Source organism: Mustela nivalis (assembly GCF_964662115.1).
Source record: "Mustela nivalis genome assembly, chromosome: 12".
In the NCBI taxonomy this organism is placed as follows: domain Eukaryota; kingdom Metazoa; phylum Chordata; class Mammalia; order Carnivora; family Mustelidae; genus Mustela; species Mustela nivalis.
In genome coordinates, this window is record NC_139031.1 from 81,821,035 (window position 1) to 81,842,594 (window position 21,560).

The 21,560-nt window shown below is 40.3% G+C and overlaps 1 protein-coding gene and 1 long non-coding RNA gene across 10 annotated transcripts in view; one reads left to right on the forward strand and one right to left on the reverse strand.

Moving 5' to 3' along the window:
- MAGI2 (membrane associated guanylate kinase, WW and PDZ domain containing 2) overlaps positions 1-21,560 on the forward strand; it is a 1,346,145-nt gene that overhangs the window by 1,161,822 nt on the left and 162,763 nt on the right. For 5 of the 9 annotated variants that reach the window (XM_082691817.1, XM_082691820.1, XM_082691823.1 and 2 more), the window contains 2 exons: positions 8,792-8,833; positions 16,394-16,485. In XM_082691817.1, the coding sequence (XP_082547943.1) occupies positions 8,792-8,833; positions 16,394-16,485 (134 nt within the window). The remainder of the gene's footprint in view (positions 1-8,791; positions 8,834-16,393; positions 16,486-21,560) is intronic. The other 4 variants (XM_082691818.1, XM_082691819.1, XM_082691822.1 and 1 more) reach the window with 1 other exon arrangement.
- Positions 2-18,953, reverse strand: LOC309844739. The gene is made up of 3 exons (XR_014300863.1): positions 18,690-18,953; positions 17,540-17,702; positions 2-892 (listed from the first exon to the last, which is right to left on the reverse strand). It is a non-coding gene; the product is annotated as an uncharacterized lncRNA (long non-coding RNA).

The window sequence follows — 21,560 nt, forward strand, 5'->3', positions numbered from 1 at the left end:
GTACATGAATAATAGCTGAAGCCCTGCCAAGAGATATATTGAAGCTAAGATGATCTGGCATGATTTTATATTCTGAGGTTGAAAAAGTATCTCAAAAGTAGAGCCAGCTGATCTAAACTTTTCTGAAAGAAAGAAAGAAAGAAAGAAACTAACTTATATCTTTTGGTTTTATATTTTATTTCCTACTGTTTTCCCTCTAAGCCCCTGAGGAAAATCAGGGATGTGTTTGGTGGGGAGGATGAGGGAGGGGTGCTGGAAGAGGTGGGCAGTTTTGCTGAAGTCACCAAATAACACGAAAACTGTTTGGGATTTTTACGTGCAATCTGATCTTGAGTCTGTAGCTTAGACGTTTTTTTTCTTAAATGCAATCATTGAAGAATTTAGGGCCAAGAGTAAACGTTAAAAGTAAGTTCTTCCAACTCAAAACCATGAAAGTGATGGTTCTAAAACCAGGAGAGAGCCGGGGGCCAATCATTTCTACCCAAAATCTCTGCTTCTCCTTTAACAGCAGGGCCCCTTGAAAGCAGCAGGGCCCGCTTGGTCATAAAACAAAATATCATGTATAGGCTTGTCATCCTATTTGAAGGTCCTCTAAAATTATTTCATTGCACTTTATAAATATTAGAAAACAAAGGTTTTGAATATTGCATATACATTCCTCATGCCTCTTTCCACCACCTGACAGGTCATCTCTTCCAAATGTTAGAGGCCAGGAATCTGAATGGCATGAATGTATAATCTATGAGACAAATGCACAGTATATGAATTTAAGTAAATGGATCAAGAAACCTAGCCTCGTGAGAAGTATCTGGTCCCCTCGCGCTCCCTTTCACAGGCTGCTGATTTGCTTGGTCTCTGTGTTCCGCCAGTGTCTTCTCTCCAGCTTTATCATCTGAAACACGAATAGCAAGTTTTAAATTCTGTGTGACTGTAGAGGATCTGAAATCTGGGGGCTGAGAATTATGTACCCAACCGGTAAGGGGAAGACGAGACATAATACCGTTTCCCCATCCTCTATCACCTTCTGTAAAAGCTCTCTTCGCTGATAAAATAGGACAGCAGGGCAAGCATCGGGAAATCATTTTTATCAAAATGAACCCCCAACACACACACCTCTTTATTTTAAACAATCGGCTTTATTTTAAACAAGGCTACTGTATTTCATCATCCCCCTTCTGATTGAACAACTGAAATGTCTTTAAAGGATTGTGTAGTTAGATTGTCTTTGCTACAACAGACTAAAAACAAAGTAGTATGTTTAGCTGTACCGTATAGGATGTGAATTCAGGGTGTTAATGCTCAGTAAACAAAAGAACTGAAAATATTTGAACACAGTTCATAATACCATTTCTGCTTCAGTATCCAGTATCTCTGGGATACCCACTGAACTCTCAGGACCGTGGAGAGATACCAAAGACGAGTAGTATGTCTTGCTCTTACAAATGTAACTGGGCAGATGAGAATAAGTGTAAACAGATTATACAGCTCGAAAGACAGTACAGGTTCTAACTTGAAGGAGGGAAATGCACTGCAGGATGAAAATATCGTCACATCCTTGGCTTGTCTTAACTTTTGGTTACTTCTAGGGAGCTTCAAGGGGTCCTCCCTCCTGTTTCTGTCCCTTCGATAATCATTGGCTCCCATTCTTTTGTAGTTTCCTGACCAATGCAAGGCTTTATTGTTCGGGACAAAGGCAGTGTGGGCATTTATTCTGTCCTCCCTTCATGGTGTCTGATACTGTGGTGCCCTCAGTGTCTGGGCAGGAATTGCACATGACCTTCTTTTCAACCCTAAAAGAATTCCGATTTCTTTATCCAGCCCCTGCAATGCTGTTTCTGTTCATTGCCTTTCTGCTGCTCATCTGTAACAATCCAAGCAAACCATCCACCTTAACCTCCCATACCTTTCTGTTTCTGTCCTCCCCTGGGAGCTCTTTATCCCTCTCCTTCACAGCCTCGCCAACACCCAATAGCCTGATTCTCACCCTGGCCCCCTCCGCCCCATCTGTGCCCCACGGATGCCACTGCTGCCTCTGCTCTAATGGTGTCCCCCCCCCCCTTCCTGTTTTTGTCAGCTCTCTAATGTTTCTGAGGTCACAGCAATGTTTTCAGGGTCACAAGTCTTGGGAAGCCAAAAGAGGCAAGCTCATTTTTTTTCCCATCCTTTGCTTTTCTATCATGTTATTTCATAACACTAAATGGACTGTGAAAGAAAACAGAGAAATCATGTCAGGGAAGCAGAGCTTTACCCTGAAGATTAAGGAAACCAAACAAACACAGCCCTACTTTCTCAGGTCTCTGGATAGCTGATCAGTTCGTTCTGCTTGTGGACTTGCACGTGTCTAGAAAATAACAAAGCAGCCCTTTGCCCTCTCTGCATTCCCTCTTTCCAATTATTAAAAAGTTTCATTCCTTCCCTTACATGTTTGGAATGCCAGAAAATTTTTTTAATGAGTTGGGGGAAAGCTCAGTGTATTTCCCATCGTCTTCTAATAGGCTTTTATTTTTTATGATCGTGAAATATGTGCATCCGTACAAAGGAACCATATTCAGAATTTTGATGTGAACCATGCCTTATTCCTTTGAATCTCATGTATAACATTTAGGTTTCACTTTGTTTGTCCTTATGTCCCTGAAAACTTTTTCCTGGGAGAAAAACCAATGGGGGACCAGGGAAAGTGTGGAAGGGAATCCCAAGCAGAGCTCGTCTAAACCAAGGTCTCTGACATTTTCCCTGGCCTATGGCAATTTCATGGTATCTTCCCTTACAACCAGGTCTAAAACCAAAAAGACATTTTGCGTTCACATTTGAAACGGGGTTGCAGTAACCAAAACAGAAAGGCTGTACCTCCACCCACAAGCGTCTGCTGTACAGAGCTACAGAATGTTCGCTATACCACGGCCGTCAAGAAGTATTTGGATTCAAGTCACCAGTCCCCTGCAAATGATGGAAATTTATCAAGTGATGTAAATGCTTCTCTGCCTCATTTGGCTCATAATTAGATTATGCTGACACTTTAATGTGCATGCACGGGACATCTTAATAAAGATGTATTCCTGGAAAAAAAAAAAAAAAGTAGTGATTTTAAACAAACAAAAACAACCGGAGGATGCTAGAGCCACATGAAACAGCACATGATGGGTGTGGGCCTGAGAGAGGAAAACTGGAAATGCCTCCCATCTTCCTGAGATCTCAGGATGAGGGGGAACCGAAGAAAGAGGGAATGAAGATTCCTCCAGCAGGCAGGGTGATGTTTCCAATGTCAGAGCAGCAGGCGGAGTACCTACAGGTGGCCCCTCCAGGGTCCACATCAATCAACAAGAGTGTACAAAACAAGCGACACGTGTCTAGGACCGTGCTGGGTGCTCTATGAGGAAAAAAAAAAAATCATGAGAAATCCCACTTGTACAAAACTTCCACCAAAATCAAGGACACAAAAACCGAGGAAGACAATTCCTGAATGAGACTGCATGACACAACCCAGCGGAGCCTCCTTATCAGCATGCCAACCTGCGAAGCTGGGCCATAATTATAGACAACAGTCTCAGTGTAATTGGACAGTTAGACCAATAGTTTCTCATTCCATCGGCAAAACTGGTGTTTAACCAGGAGAATGTCATGTGTTCAATATCTTCTCATTATAAAAAATCTCATTAGTCCTTACTGGAAAATGCTGTGCAGAAAGAAATTTGGTTTTTTATCTTTTTTATTAGCATATAATATAGTATTTGCCCCAGGGTACAGGTCTGTGAATCATCAGGCTTACACATTTCATAGCACTGACCACAGCACATACCCTTCCCAGTGTCCATAATCCAGCCACCCTATCCCTCCCCCACTCCCCTTTTTTTTCTAACTTACTTCCACATGAGCTAAAGCTTATATATATGAAAGAAACATGCCTCCCAAAAATCCCAAAAGAGGTTTTGACCAATAGCCTTTTTCGGGGGTTTTCATGTTCGTTACATAACTGTTGACCCTATGGTATTACCAGCAGTTCCCAGAAAAAGGCAAAAATCTCCCCATCCCCATTTCTGTTTAAGACTGTGATAAAGATCACTTTTCTCCGTGTGTAATAATAGCCTCTGCTGATAATTGACTCTTGCTGTCCGCATTACTTGCATTTTTTTAAAGTTGAAAGCAAGGAAAATACACACCTTTGCACAGATAAGCCATGGTATTTTTTACTTCTCCCTTCTCTGTCCTTTTCTCAGGACTCCCATAAAAGGAGGACTGATTTTCTTTGCAATCACAAGAGGAAGGGCTTACATTTTCTCATTTTGTATGCTAATCTTGAAAAAGAAACTATTGTTTACCATTTCTTTTTTTTTTTTTAAAGATTTCATTTATTTATTTGACAGATCACAAGTAGGCAGAGAGGCAGACAGAGAGAGGGGGGGAAGCAGGCTCTCCACTAAGCAGAGAGCCTGATGCGGGGCTCGATCCCAGGACCCTGAGATCATGACCTGAGCCGAAGGCAGAGGCTTAACCCACTGAGCCACACATGCGCCCTTGTTTACCATTTCTAACCTTGAGAAAGAAACTACATCTAAAGGCTCTCACTGCTTCTTCCCCTCCCACCTTCTCCTGCCATTTTTCCGGACACGTGATGGTGTCACATATTTAGGATCTGAGAAGAACAGTTTCATAACATCCCTATGAGATGACATAGGGGGACTACACATACCACTCTTGCCTGGAACAGTCCTTCTCTTTGTCATCCTGGCATTAATTATTAATAGGTTCCCTTTTACTCTCTAGTTGAATTCCTCAGTTGAATGAGGAATTATATGGTTTACCTTTATTATCTAATCTATTAAAGAAATAACATCAATTCTGTCCCAGAAAAGCATATATCTAAGTGTACAGAACATGAATAAAAATTTTCACACCTACTCTGATCAACAATTTCCTTCAAGCTAATTTATTTGGTTAACTGACTTTTTGCCCATACATGCCTTATTCCTAATTTGAGGTATAGACATATGGGGTGGCTTGTCTCTGTAGCTAGATTCCCAGCAAACTGCCTCCATACTCAGAAAATTGTGTATATGCAGAAATCTAGAGCGTGGCAAACTAAGTACCAAAAATAGGCAGCAAGGCTTCACTCATCTAAGGATTATGCCACGAGTTCTCGTTCTTCTCACAGATAGTAAATCCGATTCAACATCGCAATAAGCACAGGCCCCAAAGGGAGGTGATTTGGTCAGACTTCCAGACCCTAGTAAGGATTCTACTTACATAACTTCAGAACAATGGCTGTCGTGACTCCTCCTCTGATGCCAAGCAAGGCAATAAAAGTACTTCCCAAAGACAATGGAATCACTTTGGAATCCTCCAAAATAAAGTTCTGATCCTGCTAAAGAACTTGGTGATCTAGCAATGAGGGCTCTGTCCTGTTGTTTCACTTGGCTTTAAACCAGACTTTCCGTAAAGATTTGTCTCCTCACGCTCAGTTCATGGGGCTATTTCTCGAGCATACTCCCCACTGCAGCATCAGAAGCCTGAGCAACAAGCAGATGAAAACAGGAAGAAACAAGAGAAGAAAAATCTGTATTCTCTGAAACCCTTCCCTCGTGATTCCGTCCCTTGGTGTGAACCCAAGTTGAATTATGACTGAAGTTGTCCACGCTTTTTTCTCTTCGTGTTGAACCTTGCTGATTATAAATAAACAATTTATGAGGTACAACATGTCTGTGCTCCCTTGCAGTAAGACATCACTCAAATGTAGCATCGTAAAAGTGTCAGGGATCCATATGGTGTAATGTTCCTTGTAGTAGAACCTCTTTAGAACACAGATTCCTCTGGAATTTCTTCAGAAAGCTCACAGGATCATTATTCCTTTCCAGAAATGAGGAAGAGGTAACCCGTATCAAGCACTGAGTATCGCCACAAAGGTAGCAATCAGTGGTAACCTCCGGCCAGCTAGAGCATAATGGAGGAGCAAAGTGGTTTTTAGTACTATACTTGAAAGGAAATTATACCTCATAACCAATCAAAAGCAGACAGCGGTGTTTCTCACACTTATGGCTTTTATCTGAAGGTTTTGTTGCTCATTGCTCATTGGGAAATTCTTTCATTGTTCAGTATGATAATGCATGTTTAACTGACGGCTAATCACCGATGTGTGGTTGTAGTTGTAAAGTAACGGTTTTTCTGCGGCTTTTTCCATGTCATCGGTGAGCAAGGGCTGTCGTTGGCGTCGTCTCTCCTCCTTACACGAGAGCCACTTAGAAAGATGGGGGTCGTGTAAAAACATGATCCGCCTGGGCACAGGACTTGAGACTCTAAATGGAAACGGACGGCAGGATCCGTATCACACAGGGTGATACACAACTTCCAGAGCTCGGAAGCCTTTTGCAAGTGTTTCGACTTCAATCTTTCAGGCTCCCGACTTCAATCTTTCAGGCTCCCGTCTCCCTTGCCAATGTGATCAAACATCTGATACAGTCCAGCTGGAAATGTCAATAGGTTTCAGAAAGGCTCTGAGGCATCACGGGTGCAATAGCCTTAGGCAGCCCGTTAGCGATCGTGAAAGGCCACTTTGCCTTCCCAGAGAACCTCTGCACATCCGAGTGCTGCTCGACCAAGCCCTGGCCTCAGTGGCTTTAATGTTCTTAACAAACGTTCTCTGGTGCACTCTCTTATTTTAGTGAAATATTAAAAGGAGATGATACTTAATGTCAAGACACTTCTGTCAATGACTTTAGCATTAGAATCGCGAAAAATTAGGGAAAACTTTAATAACATTATCATTTAAAATGTCCTCCACGATACTATGAAGGTTAATTTCCCCTGCTTTTTTCCCATGGGAAAATCATTATTGTTGGCCTTCGTGTAATCAATGATATGCTTTAATCTGCGGGGAAATAAATGCCTTTCAGCTGGAGTTCTAGTATAGCATATTATACGTCACTTTGCAGTTAAAATATATTGATCAAGGGGATCAGTCATTTCAGTGAAGCTAAAATATATTGATCAAGGGTATCGGTCATTTCAGTGTTTGCCGTTTTTAATATGTGCGTTTTAATTGGAAAATCTAATCTCAAAAATAGTACTTTGGGGGAGCTTTGTAAACAATTATGCTAATATTTATATTTCTAAGAAGTCTCTTTTAATAAAGAAAGTTACCACGACATGAACTGTGAAATAAATAGGTTGGGGATACATTTTTCCCATGTATTTTAGAAATGAGATCCAATCTTATGCCTTATACCTTAATTTCATTCAATAGTTTACAACTTCATGCTCCTGGAATCAGACAGAATGGTGGCGGGGGAGGGGACTTGGGAGGAACAGGGGAGGATGTGGGAAGTAAACTCTAAAATCAGTCCTTGACTATAAGTTCTTCAGTATGTCAAAGAATTTTGTTGGTAGCACAAGTCAACAATGCAACCCAAAGTACGTTCATGAATAAACATGAGACCATGAGGGCTGCAGTAAACCGAATGTAATTGCTGGATGGCAAGCAGGTCCTAGGGAGATTATGATAATATAAAATGTCAGTTTTTACAGCTAATGGAAGTCGTTAGAAGGTAGGAACCTTCTATCTAATACATCTCTATCTTTCTGATGAAAGGATATTTCTCCATTTATAATCCTACACAGTCACACTATACATGGGGGATTTTTAAGAAATAACAATTCTGGAGAACTGATTTCCCTTTGCTGCAAAAACACAGATTACCTGCAGGGATGACCATTCTGCCCTCAAGGAGAGAGAGTGCAGGGTGCTATGCAGGGTATGGTCCAAAACACCTGTCAAACCCAGAAGGCTGGAGACACTCTGCCTCATCATCACCCTCAAAAAGCTTTTATTTCATTTTTGTTTTTGAAGAGTGGAGAACTCTTTATATGAAACAAAGTTCAATAAGAAAGCAATCAGAATTTGGTCTTATTTTAATTTTTATTAATGTAATAAAATACACACTTTTATAGTGCCTCATATATCTATCACAGTCTGTACACAGGATTTTATGATCATGTCTACCAATTTTTATGTTATATGTAGCAGAGATCACATCAAAATCCTCATGAAGGATCTGTATTGCTAACAGTAAACCAGCATAACTCAAATACTTCTAAATCACTTCAACTCTCCAAGTAATTGGAAGTAGCAAAGTATGTGGACTGATGGACACAAGTCAACACACTCATTGATTGAATTTTCCATTTTTCATCTCAGTACTCGATGACATGATCTCTTAACCTGATTTTAAAGATCCCTATTTATTTTGAGCATAGCTCACCTTCTGGATTGACTTTACTTCTCAATAAGTATTTTTTTTTTTAAGATTTTATTTATTTAAATAAAGAGAGATCACAAGTAGAGAGGCAGGCAGAGAGAGAGGGGGGAAGCAGGCTCCCCGCTGAGCAGAGAGCCTAATGTAGGGCTCGATCCCAGGACCCTGGGATCATGACCTGAGCCGAAAGCAGAGGCTTTAACCCACTGAGCCACCCAGGCACCCCCTCAATAAACATTTTTATAATGAGAACCAAAGCTTAATTTTTGAAAAGGAGGATCTTTTTTTTTTCTCATTCTGATCTAAAAGGATTTGGATCTTTCTATTTTGCGTGCATATAAAAGAAATACATTTACAGACCTGTAAATATACATAAAACAGGGTATTTCCTGTCCACTGACGTCCATGGAATTTTAGACAAACAAAATCATTAAACTGGAGCACCAAAGGTTGGGGTGAGTTATAAGAGCAACAACAAAAAAAGTTAAAGATGAATTTTAAAATGCTGTAAATGAATTTCAATTTTAATTCCCCATTTTCCCATCCAGAACAAGTGCCACCAAGGACCAGTTTTCGAATGGATTCCTCTGGCAAGTATTCTTCAGAACCCACAGTCCTGTGAATGAAACGTCTTCCATTCTGTGTAACAAATCATTCTTCGGAGTAGTATCAGCTTATTAGCATATAATCACTGTGCTAATTTGATTCACCCTCATACGTATTTCAGATAGAAAGCAAGTCTCATCAAGTTGGGTCTACTTGGCTGCCAAGAAAACAACCAAAAGAGAAGGGGGAAAAGTCATTCTCATTAATTACTACCATAAACTTTCTTTAGTAAAAGACTAGGCTAAAAAACCAGATGCCAGTGAAAGCAACCACACTGACTAGGTCCATGATGCCTGATATAGTAGCTTCTGGCCACATGTAAGCTAGTTGGCAGTAGAAATGATGGCTACTCTGAACTTAGATTGACTTAAGATGTATGTAAAGTCCCTACTGGATTTCCCAGACTTTATACGAAAAAGAAATAGAAACGTATGATAGCTCACTAGCTTTTTTTTATTGATGAATCTTAAATAACATTTTGGATATACCAGCTTAAAATCCATTATTCAAGTTAATTGGACTTATTTCTTTTTGCTTTTTAAAATGGGCTGCTGGAAATTTTTAAATTATTTATGTAGCTTACATTTTATTTATACTGGACCCTGCTGGACTAGATAAATAGAAATAAGCTAGAGTATCTCAAGAGATTTGCAATTTAGATGTTTCCAAAGAACTTACTAGAAATTTTGCTGATGTGGGATGAAATGACTTTTACATTAACTAAATACCTATGTCAGATTAATTGTTTTAAACCACGCCTCTTACAAAATGCAACATTTCAGTGGTATTTTAAGTTAGAATAGAGTATCATAGTTCAAAAGCTTTCAGTAAGAATCAGTTAATTTACTTAAAAGGAAAAACATTTTTTTTGTTGACCTAACAGTTCTGAAAATACCAATTTTGGTTTAGGCTAAAATATTTAATGTCATTACAAAGATGAAGGAGGAAAAGGAAGATTCAGATTTTTTTTTTACTTTTAGAAAGTGCTTTGAACATCTGCTTAGAACACTGGACTGAAAGCCAGAACACTGAAACAATTGCAGAAAAGCATGTTTCATAATAATAGTACTATTTCAGGTCTGTGGGCTCACAGCACACATCTCTAGAGTGTTTCCATGATGACAGCTCATTATCCATCTCAGCATGTTCTAACACCCCTTGGAGAATATATGTGCTTGAGATCATTTCATTCTGTAAGTTTCCATGTCATTTTTTTTGGATATGTAGAAAATACGGAAGATATTGCTTAGCATTTTGTCCTCCAGTAACGTATAAAGTATTTGTTTAGCTTGGTCTGAAAATTTTTAAGCTATGACTATTCTTATACATTGAGTGTAAAACCCTTATAATTTTAAAAGAATATCTTATGCCCAGAAGGAAAATGAGATCTAGTAACTACAGTTGCAAAATGAAAGTAGGATTTAATTTGAGATTCTAAATCTCTATTTATTGGCCACAGCAAGCCCATTTTTTGAAAATCGCAGCTTCTGAATATACTTTATTTAAAAACAAAAGAAGCAAGAGAAAACTCACCTAAGAGCATAGATTACCTTGATATATCTGCACAATCCTTTTGCATTTCAAAAAATATACATTAGTTAAAAGAGAAAAGTTATGATAATGGATTGCATACATTATACCACTATGTAGTCCAGATTTTCAGGAAAAGAACCAGTCCAAATGTTTGATTAAATGTCCACACAGGTATCAGAATATTCTGGAAAATCATCACTACATCCAAAATAAGTAGATCTCCCACACTTCTCACATTTATAAAATGTCCTTTATCAAATTATGTGTCATGATTTTTTACTCAGATATATTTGTCATAATTATAAGGTATCTGTTAACTTTGGCTGCCTATGAGGCTTAGGTACAGAGGCAAAATTGTTAGTAGGAAGTCCTAAACCATGTAATTATGAAGAGAAGTGATAAGTCCACCATAGAATAATGCTGTGGTTTATCAGAACGTTGGGGTTTGGGGAATATCTTAAAGCAATTGAAGTCAAGAAACATTTATTTAGCAACTTCTACAGGCAGTGCATAATGGAATACTGTAGAATAAAGATAATTACGCCATCATCAAGGAAGAAGGCTAGTGAGAAACAATGCATCTGTAGCCAGGACTTTTGAATGGACACCTTCACCCAAAGCCAAAAAAGCAGGATACAGAGTATCACAGAAACCAAGAGCAGAAATCACTTTGAGGAGAACTTCCCTTGCTTAGAAAAAGAAGATATCAGGGGTCATAAAGGGTGTGTCAACAATGTCAAATGAGGCACAGAAATCAATCAGAATGCGGAAAGGGAAGATGACTATTTGATGTGGTCATTAGGATGTAATCAGTGACCTTAAAGGGGGTCACTTTCAGAAATGCTGACACAGCAGAAGCCAGACTGGCAAGAGTTAAGTCACAGATGAGAGACTGAGGATGGGGAAACGAAGGCCCTACTCGTCCAAGACGGAAATGGGGGGGACGAGGGGATATTCGGTATGGGGAAATCTGAGTTGATTTGAAGACTAAGGGAGAAAACCACAGAGTGGGATTTGGCTTCTATATAGCTAAAATGTGTCTGGCCACATTCACATTAACAAAGGTATAAAGGGAAAAAGTAAAGAGAAGGTGTTCTTTTTTTTTTTTTTTAAGATTTTATTTATTAATTTGACAGAGAGAAATCACAAATAGACAGAGAGGCAGCCAGAGAGAGAGGGGGGGCGGAGCAGGCTCCCTGCTGAGCAGAGAGCCCGATGCGGGACTCGATCCCAGGACCCTGAGATCATGACCTAAACCGAAGGCAGCGGCTTAACCCACTGAGCCACTCAGGCGCCCCAGAGAAGGTGTTCTTTTAAAGCAAAAATATATTAGTTACCTGTCTAGTAATACTAGATTCAAGCTATAGAAACCATTTAAGTCCTACTTACCTCATTCTGTATCTGGAGTGCACTGAAAGTTCAGAAACCAGGGGCATATTTAATAACCACCTTTGATTCCTGATTCTTTCTTCAATCTCTTTCCTAGATCTCTTTATGAGGAAAAGCCAAATAACTAATGCTCTTTCCAGCAGGAAAAATTGAATGAAGTCATTCTCTGTGCCAAACTGATAATAAGCCCATGGTACTTACATTTTAATTAAAACATGAAAAGGGATTCAAGTACCAAAATTTAATTGACATGTTTGCAGCATCCCTTGTGCCAAATTAATCCATAAATGCTGTTCTTTGCATTTCTGAAGCTTGAATCCATTCATAAAATTAATCAGTTGTGTTCAGTTACTCACCCTCTTCCCTAAAACTGTGCACAAAGTCATGTCTTTCCAAATCTAGACCAAGGATACATACAACATGTGAAGCTTCTGGCATCTTAGTACAAAACAAGAACACCTTTTGAAATTCTGCTTTTCTTTCTTATGAGGGAGGTTGTCCTTATATCTGGATGTGGCCACCATTTGCTCCTTTTAGCACTACTGATTTTTTCAATATTAGTGGGAGCCCAGCATAAATGAGAACTTACAAATTCCATCCTGGTAATTTGCCACAGTGCTTATGGAAAGTCTCATCTGGGACAGATGTCTTAAGAGGATTTAATTCATAATGCCTAAGGATCCTGTGGCCCAACTTCTAAGGCAGAAGCAGCAGTGGTCAGGAATGGCCATTGAAACAAAAATCTAGAGTGTTCTGCCTCTCCTTAGTCCAAGCAATGCCTGAGAATATCCCTGACAGTTCTCTGAAAAACGTTGAGGGAAAAGAAGGTAAACAAAGAGTGTGGAAAGAGAATAAACAAGAATGCAGAAAATGACAACAACAACAAAAAAGGCTGTCGGTGGGGGCCCGGTTGAGTGATGTCCAAAGTGATTCAGTTTCCACTCGTGTTCACCAGACTCCTTCATCAAACAACCGTCCAGGTGCATGGTTAGCGAGTCAACAGGAGAGAGAGGTGGTGATTGTTAAATTCTGTCACAGTGCGGTGAAGAGCTGGCCCTTAGATTTCTTTGCTCTGTGTTTGTGCATTAATGGAGGAAGAGACAAAGTATGATCTGGGAATTTTCCATGTATCATCAGTCAGGGCTTCTGGGTGGCTCGGTGGCTTAAGTGTCTGACTTCAGTTTGGGTCATGATCTCAGGGTCTTGGGATTGAGCCTCACGGGTCAGACTCCCTGCTCAGTGGGGAATCTGCCCCTCCCCCGACCCCCAGCTTGTGCTCGCTCTCTCTCTCTCTTTCTCTCAAATAAATACAATCTTTAAGAAAAATAAAAAGAAAAACAAATGTGTCATGAAGCCAGAAGAGTAGCTAAAGGAAAGTATCAGAAACATCATAATCTTATGAGAGCTAACAAAGCGGGGAGTAATATGTCTCAGCTTTGTTCATATAATTTTGGTCATTTTTTAAAAAGATTTTTATTTATCTGACAGAGAGAGAAAGACAGAGAGAGCACAAGCAAGGGGAGCGGCAGGCAGAGGGAGAAGCACACTCTCCGCTGAGCAGCGAGCCTGATGCAGGACTTGATCCCAGGACCCTGGGATCATGACCTGAGCAGAATGCAAATGCTTAACCAACTGAGCCACCCAGGCATCCCAATTTTAGTTATTTTTTAAAACAACTCAAAAGTTTGGGGAAGGTAGAAGAAACCAAAGAAAAATCATTCTTCTGAAAGTTCTTATTTTCCCTAAAAGAAAGAAAGAAAGAAAGAAAGAAAGAAAGAAAGAAAAGAAAGAAAAGTACTACTGCCTTAAGGCACAATCTATCATTTAAACTTTTTTCCAGTTGACTATGTCTCTAAAGTTTCCATGCCCTAAGCCTCTGAGTCTCTGTTCAAAATTAACAAGGAAATTTTTAAAAGTCATGTGTGCTGCTAGCATCCTTCTCTAATAGTTCTCTCTTTGCCTCTCTCAACTTGTTCATGTACCACGTAGCTAGCCATCTCTGCCTAGAAGAATGGAGGGTGAATATGGCATGGTTGGCACACATCACCCTACATTTGAAATCAGAGTGGCCAGACCATTGCCAGGAGATCGTAAGGTCACTGAACTGCACAAAATAAACAGGGGGATGAGGACAAATGCCCCACTCACATCTTTTCCTCAAAGTTAAATAAAATTAACCAACCAAGTTCTGTATTCTTTCTATTAAAAATGAGAGTACTGAGTCATTCGTTAAGGAAATGCTTTCCAATTTCTCTGGGAATTGCAGCATTCTCTGACACAAGACAAACCCTTTTTCACTTTGGCACATTTCAAAATTCTGTTACTGAGATTCTCATAATTTCAGCATTCTCTTAGGGCGAAGTTTTATTTAGCAAATAAAATGGATTGCAAAGTAAACTTTTAGAGTTCCCCCATGTAATAGGGATTGATGCTGAAGCCATTGGAAGAACAGTTTCCCACTTGCTTTACTCACCAGTGATGCAAAATGAGAATATTTATAGAAGTAGATGGAAAGTTCTGGTTATACATATGCTCGTGCTATCATTTTAAGTGTCAGAAATATATTCTCTCTTTGTATTTTTTATGGTCTCTATGTATTTTATATATGGCCTAGAGTCCTCTAAGCTTCAAATAACCTTAAGAAGAGATTGCCGTGAGCAGTAGAATCATAAACAACTTCTATAGATTTGTAAGTGCTTGGGCATTATCTGTCATCTTCCCATCTCCCCTTGCCTTTCTGCCTCCCCCAGGAGGAGTACCTGTAATTGCTATGATTTTATAGGGCTGTTGTATCTTTCTGGAGTTCCAGAGCCCCAAAAGAACACACACTCCCAATGTGTGATTTCGTACATGATTTTATAGACCCCAGGAAGGAGCGGAGTTCAAAAGCCAATTGTGACTCATAGAGTACAGGGCAAAGTTTTCATCTTCCTTTTACCACCCAACCGAATTCTTCCAAGTTCTCATCTTTCAAATATGAACGGTAATACAATTTATAAAGAATGACTAATGAATGTGGAAATCCAGTTGGTTAGTCTTCTCTGAGTTCTCGACTAGTCATTGAATGGAAAGGTCTTTGGTTATATGTGCATGCGCTCATGAAAGGCATGGATTCTTACACATTATATACATATATGCAAGTGTACTTTTGTGCTTGACTAGTTTTAGTCTTTTGAGAACAGTAACACATCATCAGCTTATGCCTATATTTCAGAAATGAATGCGTTGTCTTCTATATATCACTGGGAACGCACAGCTCATACTGGAGGGCTCCATGGTGAACTCAGTGTCATTGTGCCTTCTTTACTGGATCACTTCAGCAGCCCCACTTACTGTAGAGCCTGGGAAGGATTTGCCTGCCCAGCATTCACTGACTCTCTCCAACTAGGACTACTACTATGTATCCAAATGGCTCAGACACATCTTCCTGTCCCACTGAGGATCATTCTCTGAAATCCCATCTCAATTTCCAAAACCATCCCGTGTAAGCAATTTAATATTGCTTCTATAAATTCTAATGCCTCCTCTAAACCAGGAATGCTTAGGATCACTAAATACTTCTTAAGCAAAGGATGGCCCTCATCAAGATTTCCCAAAGTTGCTAACATTCAGTGGCATCCCAACAATGACCACGAAAGTATGCACAAGTCAGGATGGAGACTTTACCCCTGTGAGAAGGATTTAAAGGTCCAAAGGTAATGGGTAAGCAAAAATCACATTCACCTTCAAAAGTCAAAAGAGGTTTTAGACTTTTCATGTATTTATTCTAGGATTGAAAAAAACTGGCATCCGGGAGTCTCCCAGCTTATTTTTTAACTACATTTCTGTTCTTTCAGCTAACTTCAAGAAAGCATCCTTCTTCCAGTTTATTTTAAATACACTAGTAAGCTCAGTAGTGACTTCCACATTGTAAAAGGTTTAGGGAGGTAAGCATTCACTTATGCCAGGTAAATTTCTACCCCTAAGTTATGAAAAACCTAAAGGAGTTAGTCTGAAAACAAAAACTTTACTCAAACTCCCAATATAGAAAAGTTCCAATTCTATTTTTTTCTAATTTTTACAATTCTAAAAAAGACAAATTCATTAGGCATAAATTTGTATCTCCCTCCTGCCCCCCCCCAACATGCACGAAATGGGATGCATCAAGACATAAAGAGATATTTATAAATTCCTAGGCAGTTCTCTACCAGGTAGTTCCAGGATGTCATCTTTTCTTTCATACTTCTGCAACAATCGTTCTAGTCAGAGTAAACATCCTCAAAGTGCCAGCCAATCTTCTTGAGAGCAATCTGAATGCTTTCAGGAAAATAAGGTATTACAGAGACATTGTGGGGTGTTTTTTTTTTTTTTTTTTTTTTTTTTAAGTCAGGAAATTTGTATGTTATTTCTGCCTATGGCAATACTGTAGTAATGCCCTTATTTGATCACTGTTAGTCCAGAGACTACCTAATTTTGGAACTTTTTTGTTATTATTTTTTTTTTATCCTCTCTGCTCTCCACCAAGTCTAACAGCACTCTCATTAATCACATCCACAAAATTAATTTATCATTGGTGTGTTCGGTTTCTCAGGGAGCGGGGAAAAGACAGGATTCATTACTCAATAGGCTCTCCTTTATGCCAGGTCCAGATTATAAGGAGCTGGATGTTCACCTTCGCAGGATGGAGTCTGGATTTGGCTTCAGAATCCTCGGGGGAGATGAGCCTGGGCAGCCTGTAAGTCGAAACCTCTTTATTTCCACATTGTGGGCTATAGACCGCTCTCACTATGCACTCTCAACCCAAAAGAAAGTCTCTCAGGGCTCAAAAAAAAAAAGTTTGAGATTTGTGTTCTTTTCTTGCTGTTTAAGTTCTCAAAACATGTCAGTGTTTCCATGCCAACATATCATCATAAATTAATGTCCATACATTAAGAGCGGACATTACTCTGTCTCAGAATGGATTGAATTCCTCTTGAATAGTTTAACTGCCTAATTGTATTGGACCCCTAGTCACTCTAGACAGTGACTCAAAGTAAAAACATGGTATGACAGAAGATAAAAGCCAGGGGCGCCTGGGTGGCTCAGTCATTAAGTGTCTGCCTTCAGCTCAGGTCATGATTCTGGGGTCCTGGGACTGAGCCCCACATCAGGCTCCCTGCTTGGCGGGAAGCCTGATTCTCCTTTTCCCCCGCCCCCACTTGTGTTCCCTCTCTCGCTGTGTCTCTCTCTGAATAAATAAATAAAATCTTAAAAAAAAAAAAAAGAAGAAGAAGAAGAAGAAGAAGATATAAGCCAAGGGGTGACTTGGACCAGCAGAATTTATGTACATTTGCAGTGAAAAGTATGAGGGAAAGAGAGCATGGGGATAAACAGAAGTAAAAATCAAGCTTAATGCTGCAAAACCTCAGCCAGATCCAAATGAAGGGATTACCATGAGAAGATGTTCACAAAGCGAACTTCAGTTGGCACAATATTGAGACTTTGGGAAGGGCTCTGGAAAAATTAAACCTGTGTGTGCATGCACACACCCACCCCTCCTTATACACCAGAGTCAAAGCATAAAATAATATACAGAAAACTCAGCAAATGAGTTTTGCTCATTTGTGAACATGTATCAAAATATCAACCATAAAATACTCACTGTAAAAGATGTGTCTTAAATGGTACCCAATGTGACTAAGTCAGGTCCATGGAAAGTTTGAATAAATGACACCCCATTCCAGCTCAGGTGCCTTAACCCCATCCCAGTTCATACAAGGGATTTAAGCTGTAAAGCTCAGTTTCCTCACCTGTGAGATGAAGAACACAGTGGTTCTCTCTCAGCGAGAGAGCTTTAAGAATTCAAGATAGCATATGCAAACCTCTTGGTATTTTGCCTGGATCCTATCAGGAGTTGAATGCAGGTTTATCCTCATCATCTCATTTTTTGGTCAGCCGTTCCAGAAAATAAAGCTAGAACCAAAAATGAGCAGAAACCTTTAGGAGAAAAAAACTTAATCTAACAAATGAAAGGAATCTGTAAAATTGAAGACTGAAAAAAGTGAAGTTGATTGCCTTGGTAGACAGTGAACTCCTTCCCGAGAGAAGTATTCAAGCAGAACTGATGAGAACCTGACAGGAACGCCAGAGAGGATCTTTGGCCCTTCGAGCAGAGCTGGACCAGATGATTGATGAGATCCCTTATTAGGAAAAATGTTGAGAAGCTGAGTTTAGACTCCAAAGATGAGGAAACTCCAGGGAAAAAAAAGCTTACTTCCTAATTTGGGGACCTAAAATTCAATATCCATTCAACCACAATATCATTAATTCCCAAGCTACCAGAAGCGTGAAAGTTCATTTACCGTGGAGGTTTGTCTGGATTTCCCAACCAGTGCTTTGGGAGGGAAGAGTGCTAAGGTAAAATATAAGGCACGAATAACTTTGGAGACTAAATTAAAGATCTCATGTCACGAGGAGAAGGAACAAATCTCAGTTCTATTGCGCTCCCTTTCACAGACTGGCCCCCCTCTATCGGCCACCTGATTCTGAGTTTTGTTTGATCAGAGGGATTTAAAATTCCCCCTAAGCAGGGACTTCATCTTTCCCTTCTTATTCTCCATCAGTGCCCCCATAAATGACTAGTGTGTTATCTGCCAAAGAGGAGGTTAAGGTCACGGTTCCCCAGACTGCCGTGAAGTGAATATCCCTCACTTCAGATACTAGCTGCAAATTTGGGGGTCCCAAGGCCTCCTTCAGATTGGATAATTCACTAGGACGACTACTAGATCTCAGGAAAGTGCAGTACTCACTATTATAATTTTATACTGAAAGCGTACAAATTAGAACCAACCAAAAGAAAAAGAAAAAAAAAAAAAGGCCCCTAGGACAAAGTCTGGAAGGCTTCCATCATCCTGAGACAAGTTATCCCTCCCAGCATCGATGCCAACCAGGGATGCTCACCCAAGTATCGGTATCCAGAGTCTTTATTGGGGTCTTACTGTGTGAGAGGAGTGACCGAGGCACTGAGGCGGTTGAGCTGTCTCCAGCCCCTCTCTTCCCAAAGGGCCAGGGTGATGTCACAAGGCTCAAAGGCCCAACCCTCTAATTATATGACTTGTCATTCTTACCTGGTTAGCGAGCTCCGCCCTCAGGACTGGGTGCGGCCTTTCCACCCTGAGTCATCTCCTTTAGGATAAACTGTCAGGTACTCAGGTACCCACCAGTAGTCTCCTCCTTAGCACACTCAGGTGTGGTACAAGGGGCTCACAGTGAATAAAGATACTCCGGTTCCAGTGGTCTAGAGGATACATTTCAGGAAAGGCCAGACCTCTCTTTGCGCTCAGGCTCAATTCTTTATTGTATACCTATGTGTTTAAAAGACACTACATGTAAGCAATGATGGCACTGTAAGGTGATTTTCATCACCCTATGGTGGATATTGAGACTCTTGTAGGGCATTTAAGGGTAAATTCATTAGAATCCATTATGATGCCATAATGCTTCAAACTTAGCAACCTAAGCGGTCTCCACCAGAAGGAGGAGGTTCCTATTTGTGCCAGAAGGTACTAACTGACATACTTTTTCCCCCTTACCAAACTGTGACCTCCTTGAAGGCAAGAACTGTGTTATGGCGGTGTTTCTATCTTCCAAGCCCAGCACAGAGCCTAGCACATTAGATATTTGCTAACTGGAATTGAAGAGAATTCTCTTCACCAAGCCCAAACTGTCACCTGAACCTCTCAGGAAAAAAAAAAAAAAAAAAAGTAATAACCTAGAGTTTACCTTTTCTGAGGCTTCTAAATGCTACAGGCTCTGTAGAATTTAAATGGCTTCCTCCTAGAATCAGGAATGGTGTCCTAGGAGCCCTATAATATGTTTTGTTCATCCCAGTGTTTTAAAATTGTGCAACACCAATTGATTTCACATGTTTAAAATTCAGATTTACATATTCTCTTGAAAAATAAATCTAGCAACATTGGCTTATCTTTCTCGTTGACAGCAACTGACCAGAGCTAAGGGGTGGTCCCTTTTAAAATGAACATGGCCACAGCTCCCAAGAACCTCTCATACCTGCATTAGTCCCTTAGTCTCCTGTCTTTGAGATTCCCATCCCAGAGAACTGGACTCAAAGATGAATATTTTGTACCAAAGGACTCTTCAACCAGGGCCAAATCCTGGATTTTTATAACCCCTAATCATACTATCAGGGTCCTTCCCTTATATGATAAGGACAAATGAGATTAAACTATGACAAAAATAAAAAAAGAAGTGAAGTTCTAATTCTTCCCATGACGCTTACTTCAATACAGTCTTTGAAATAGAAAATTCTTACATTGCTGGAACCCCTTTCCCCCGAATGTGCCTGCGTTGTCCCTTTGGGGGTAAACTAGAACCACATTCAGGAAATACTGTCTTCACCAGTCTCTCCCTCCTCCCCCAGGGGCAGGAGGGACCGCGTGACTGTCCACAGGGAAGACGTGGTCTCAGCTGGCTCAAGAAGGGAGGGGACTGGCTGAAATTTGTCACCGAAGCAGTAATATTGTGGCCCCAGTGGAGCATATATTGCTCAAAATGAAGCTCGGGTGTGTGAATGTGGCCATAGTCCCCACATGGCCTCCTAGTCAGTGCATGGACCCCCAGATTCCCAGCCCTTCTGAATACTGGCTTTGACTCAGGGGGCCCTTCTCCCCTACAGAGGGCAGGCATCCAGTATCTCTGACAAGCCTCTTCAGATTACATGGATTGTTGGTTATATCCATTGTGTTTATTTAGACTTATTCTGGTTTATTCTTTCATTTGAATGATTTAAGACACACACAGTCTGCTAGTTACAATTTGGACACTTAAGCCATTTAAGAAGCCTAAATCTTCCTAATGCAAGCAAAGGCAGAAAGTAATGCCTTGAAGACCAGAACGCTGCACCTCAGAAAGACCATGTCAGGAAGAGTGAGTCTACTGTAAAGACCTCCCATGAGCCTTTCCTTCCTGCTTTCCTCCGTCCAGAGATAATATAAACAAAATGTGCTGGCCTCATTTAATTGCCGATGTGCTACAAAGAGAGAGTCTCATGAGGCGACTTGGTCCCCAGCCACAGGAGGTCTCATAAATTACATCAAACAGGTTTCTGCCTCCATATATACGAAATGGTACTGATATCTCAGGGTGCGCTTTAAACACGACAACATAGCTTTCGGCAAATAATGAACAGCAGGACTCCAGCTCCAACAAAGCATATGGGCATTTTTCCTGCAAGAGGAAATACTTTTCACAGTTAAATAACAATAGAAATAGAAAGAAATGAAAAATTGCCAGAAAGGAACAAAAATGGGATTTCCAGCTGTGAGCTGAAAAGAGATGGGAAGGCATCAAGGTAGAAAGATTTAGAAAATGCTGCAATGGAGAAAAACTGTTCATAGAAAGAGGACGTAACGATAGACACATTTCTTGGTCAGCGAGTCTGTGTAAACTTGCAGAGAAGTTTCAGAAGGCAAGAGCCTGAAATCGGCTTGCCACCCTGTTAAGTTGTCCCAGGTCATAATTATTGTAGCTCAGATCTAACAGGGTTGGACTTGCATTAGGTAGAGCCGGAAAGAATTAAAGGAATTAAAAGGCCTGCACATATGATTTTGGTTTTCCTTTTTTTGTTAGCTTTTTCCCCTGGCTGACTGGGGTACCAGCCACTTAAATGTGAATTGCTATTATTTCATATCAAATACTCTGTTTTGTTCCGTGCCTTCCCAGCCTATGAGACAGAATTGTGGAGTTGTTGATTCTTTCGTTTTCTGAGAAGGCAGTTGAAAAGCTAAGGCCATGGATCCGTTGTTCCAGGAG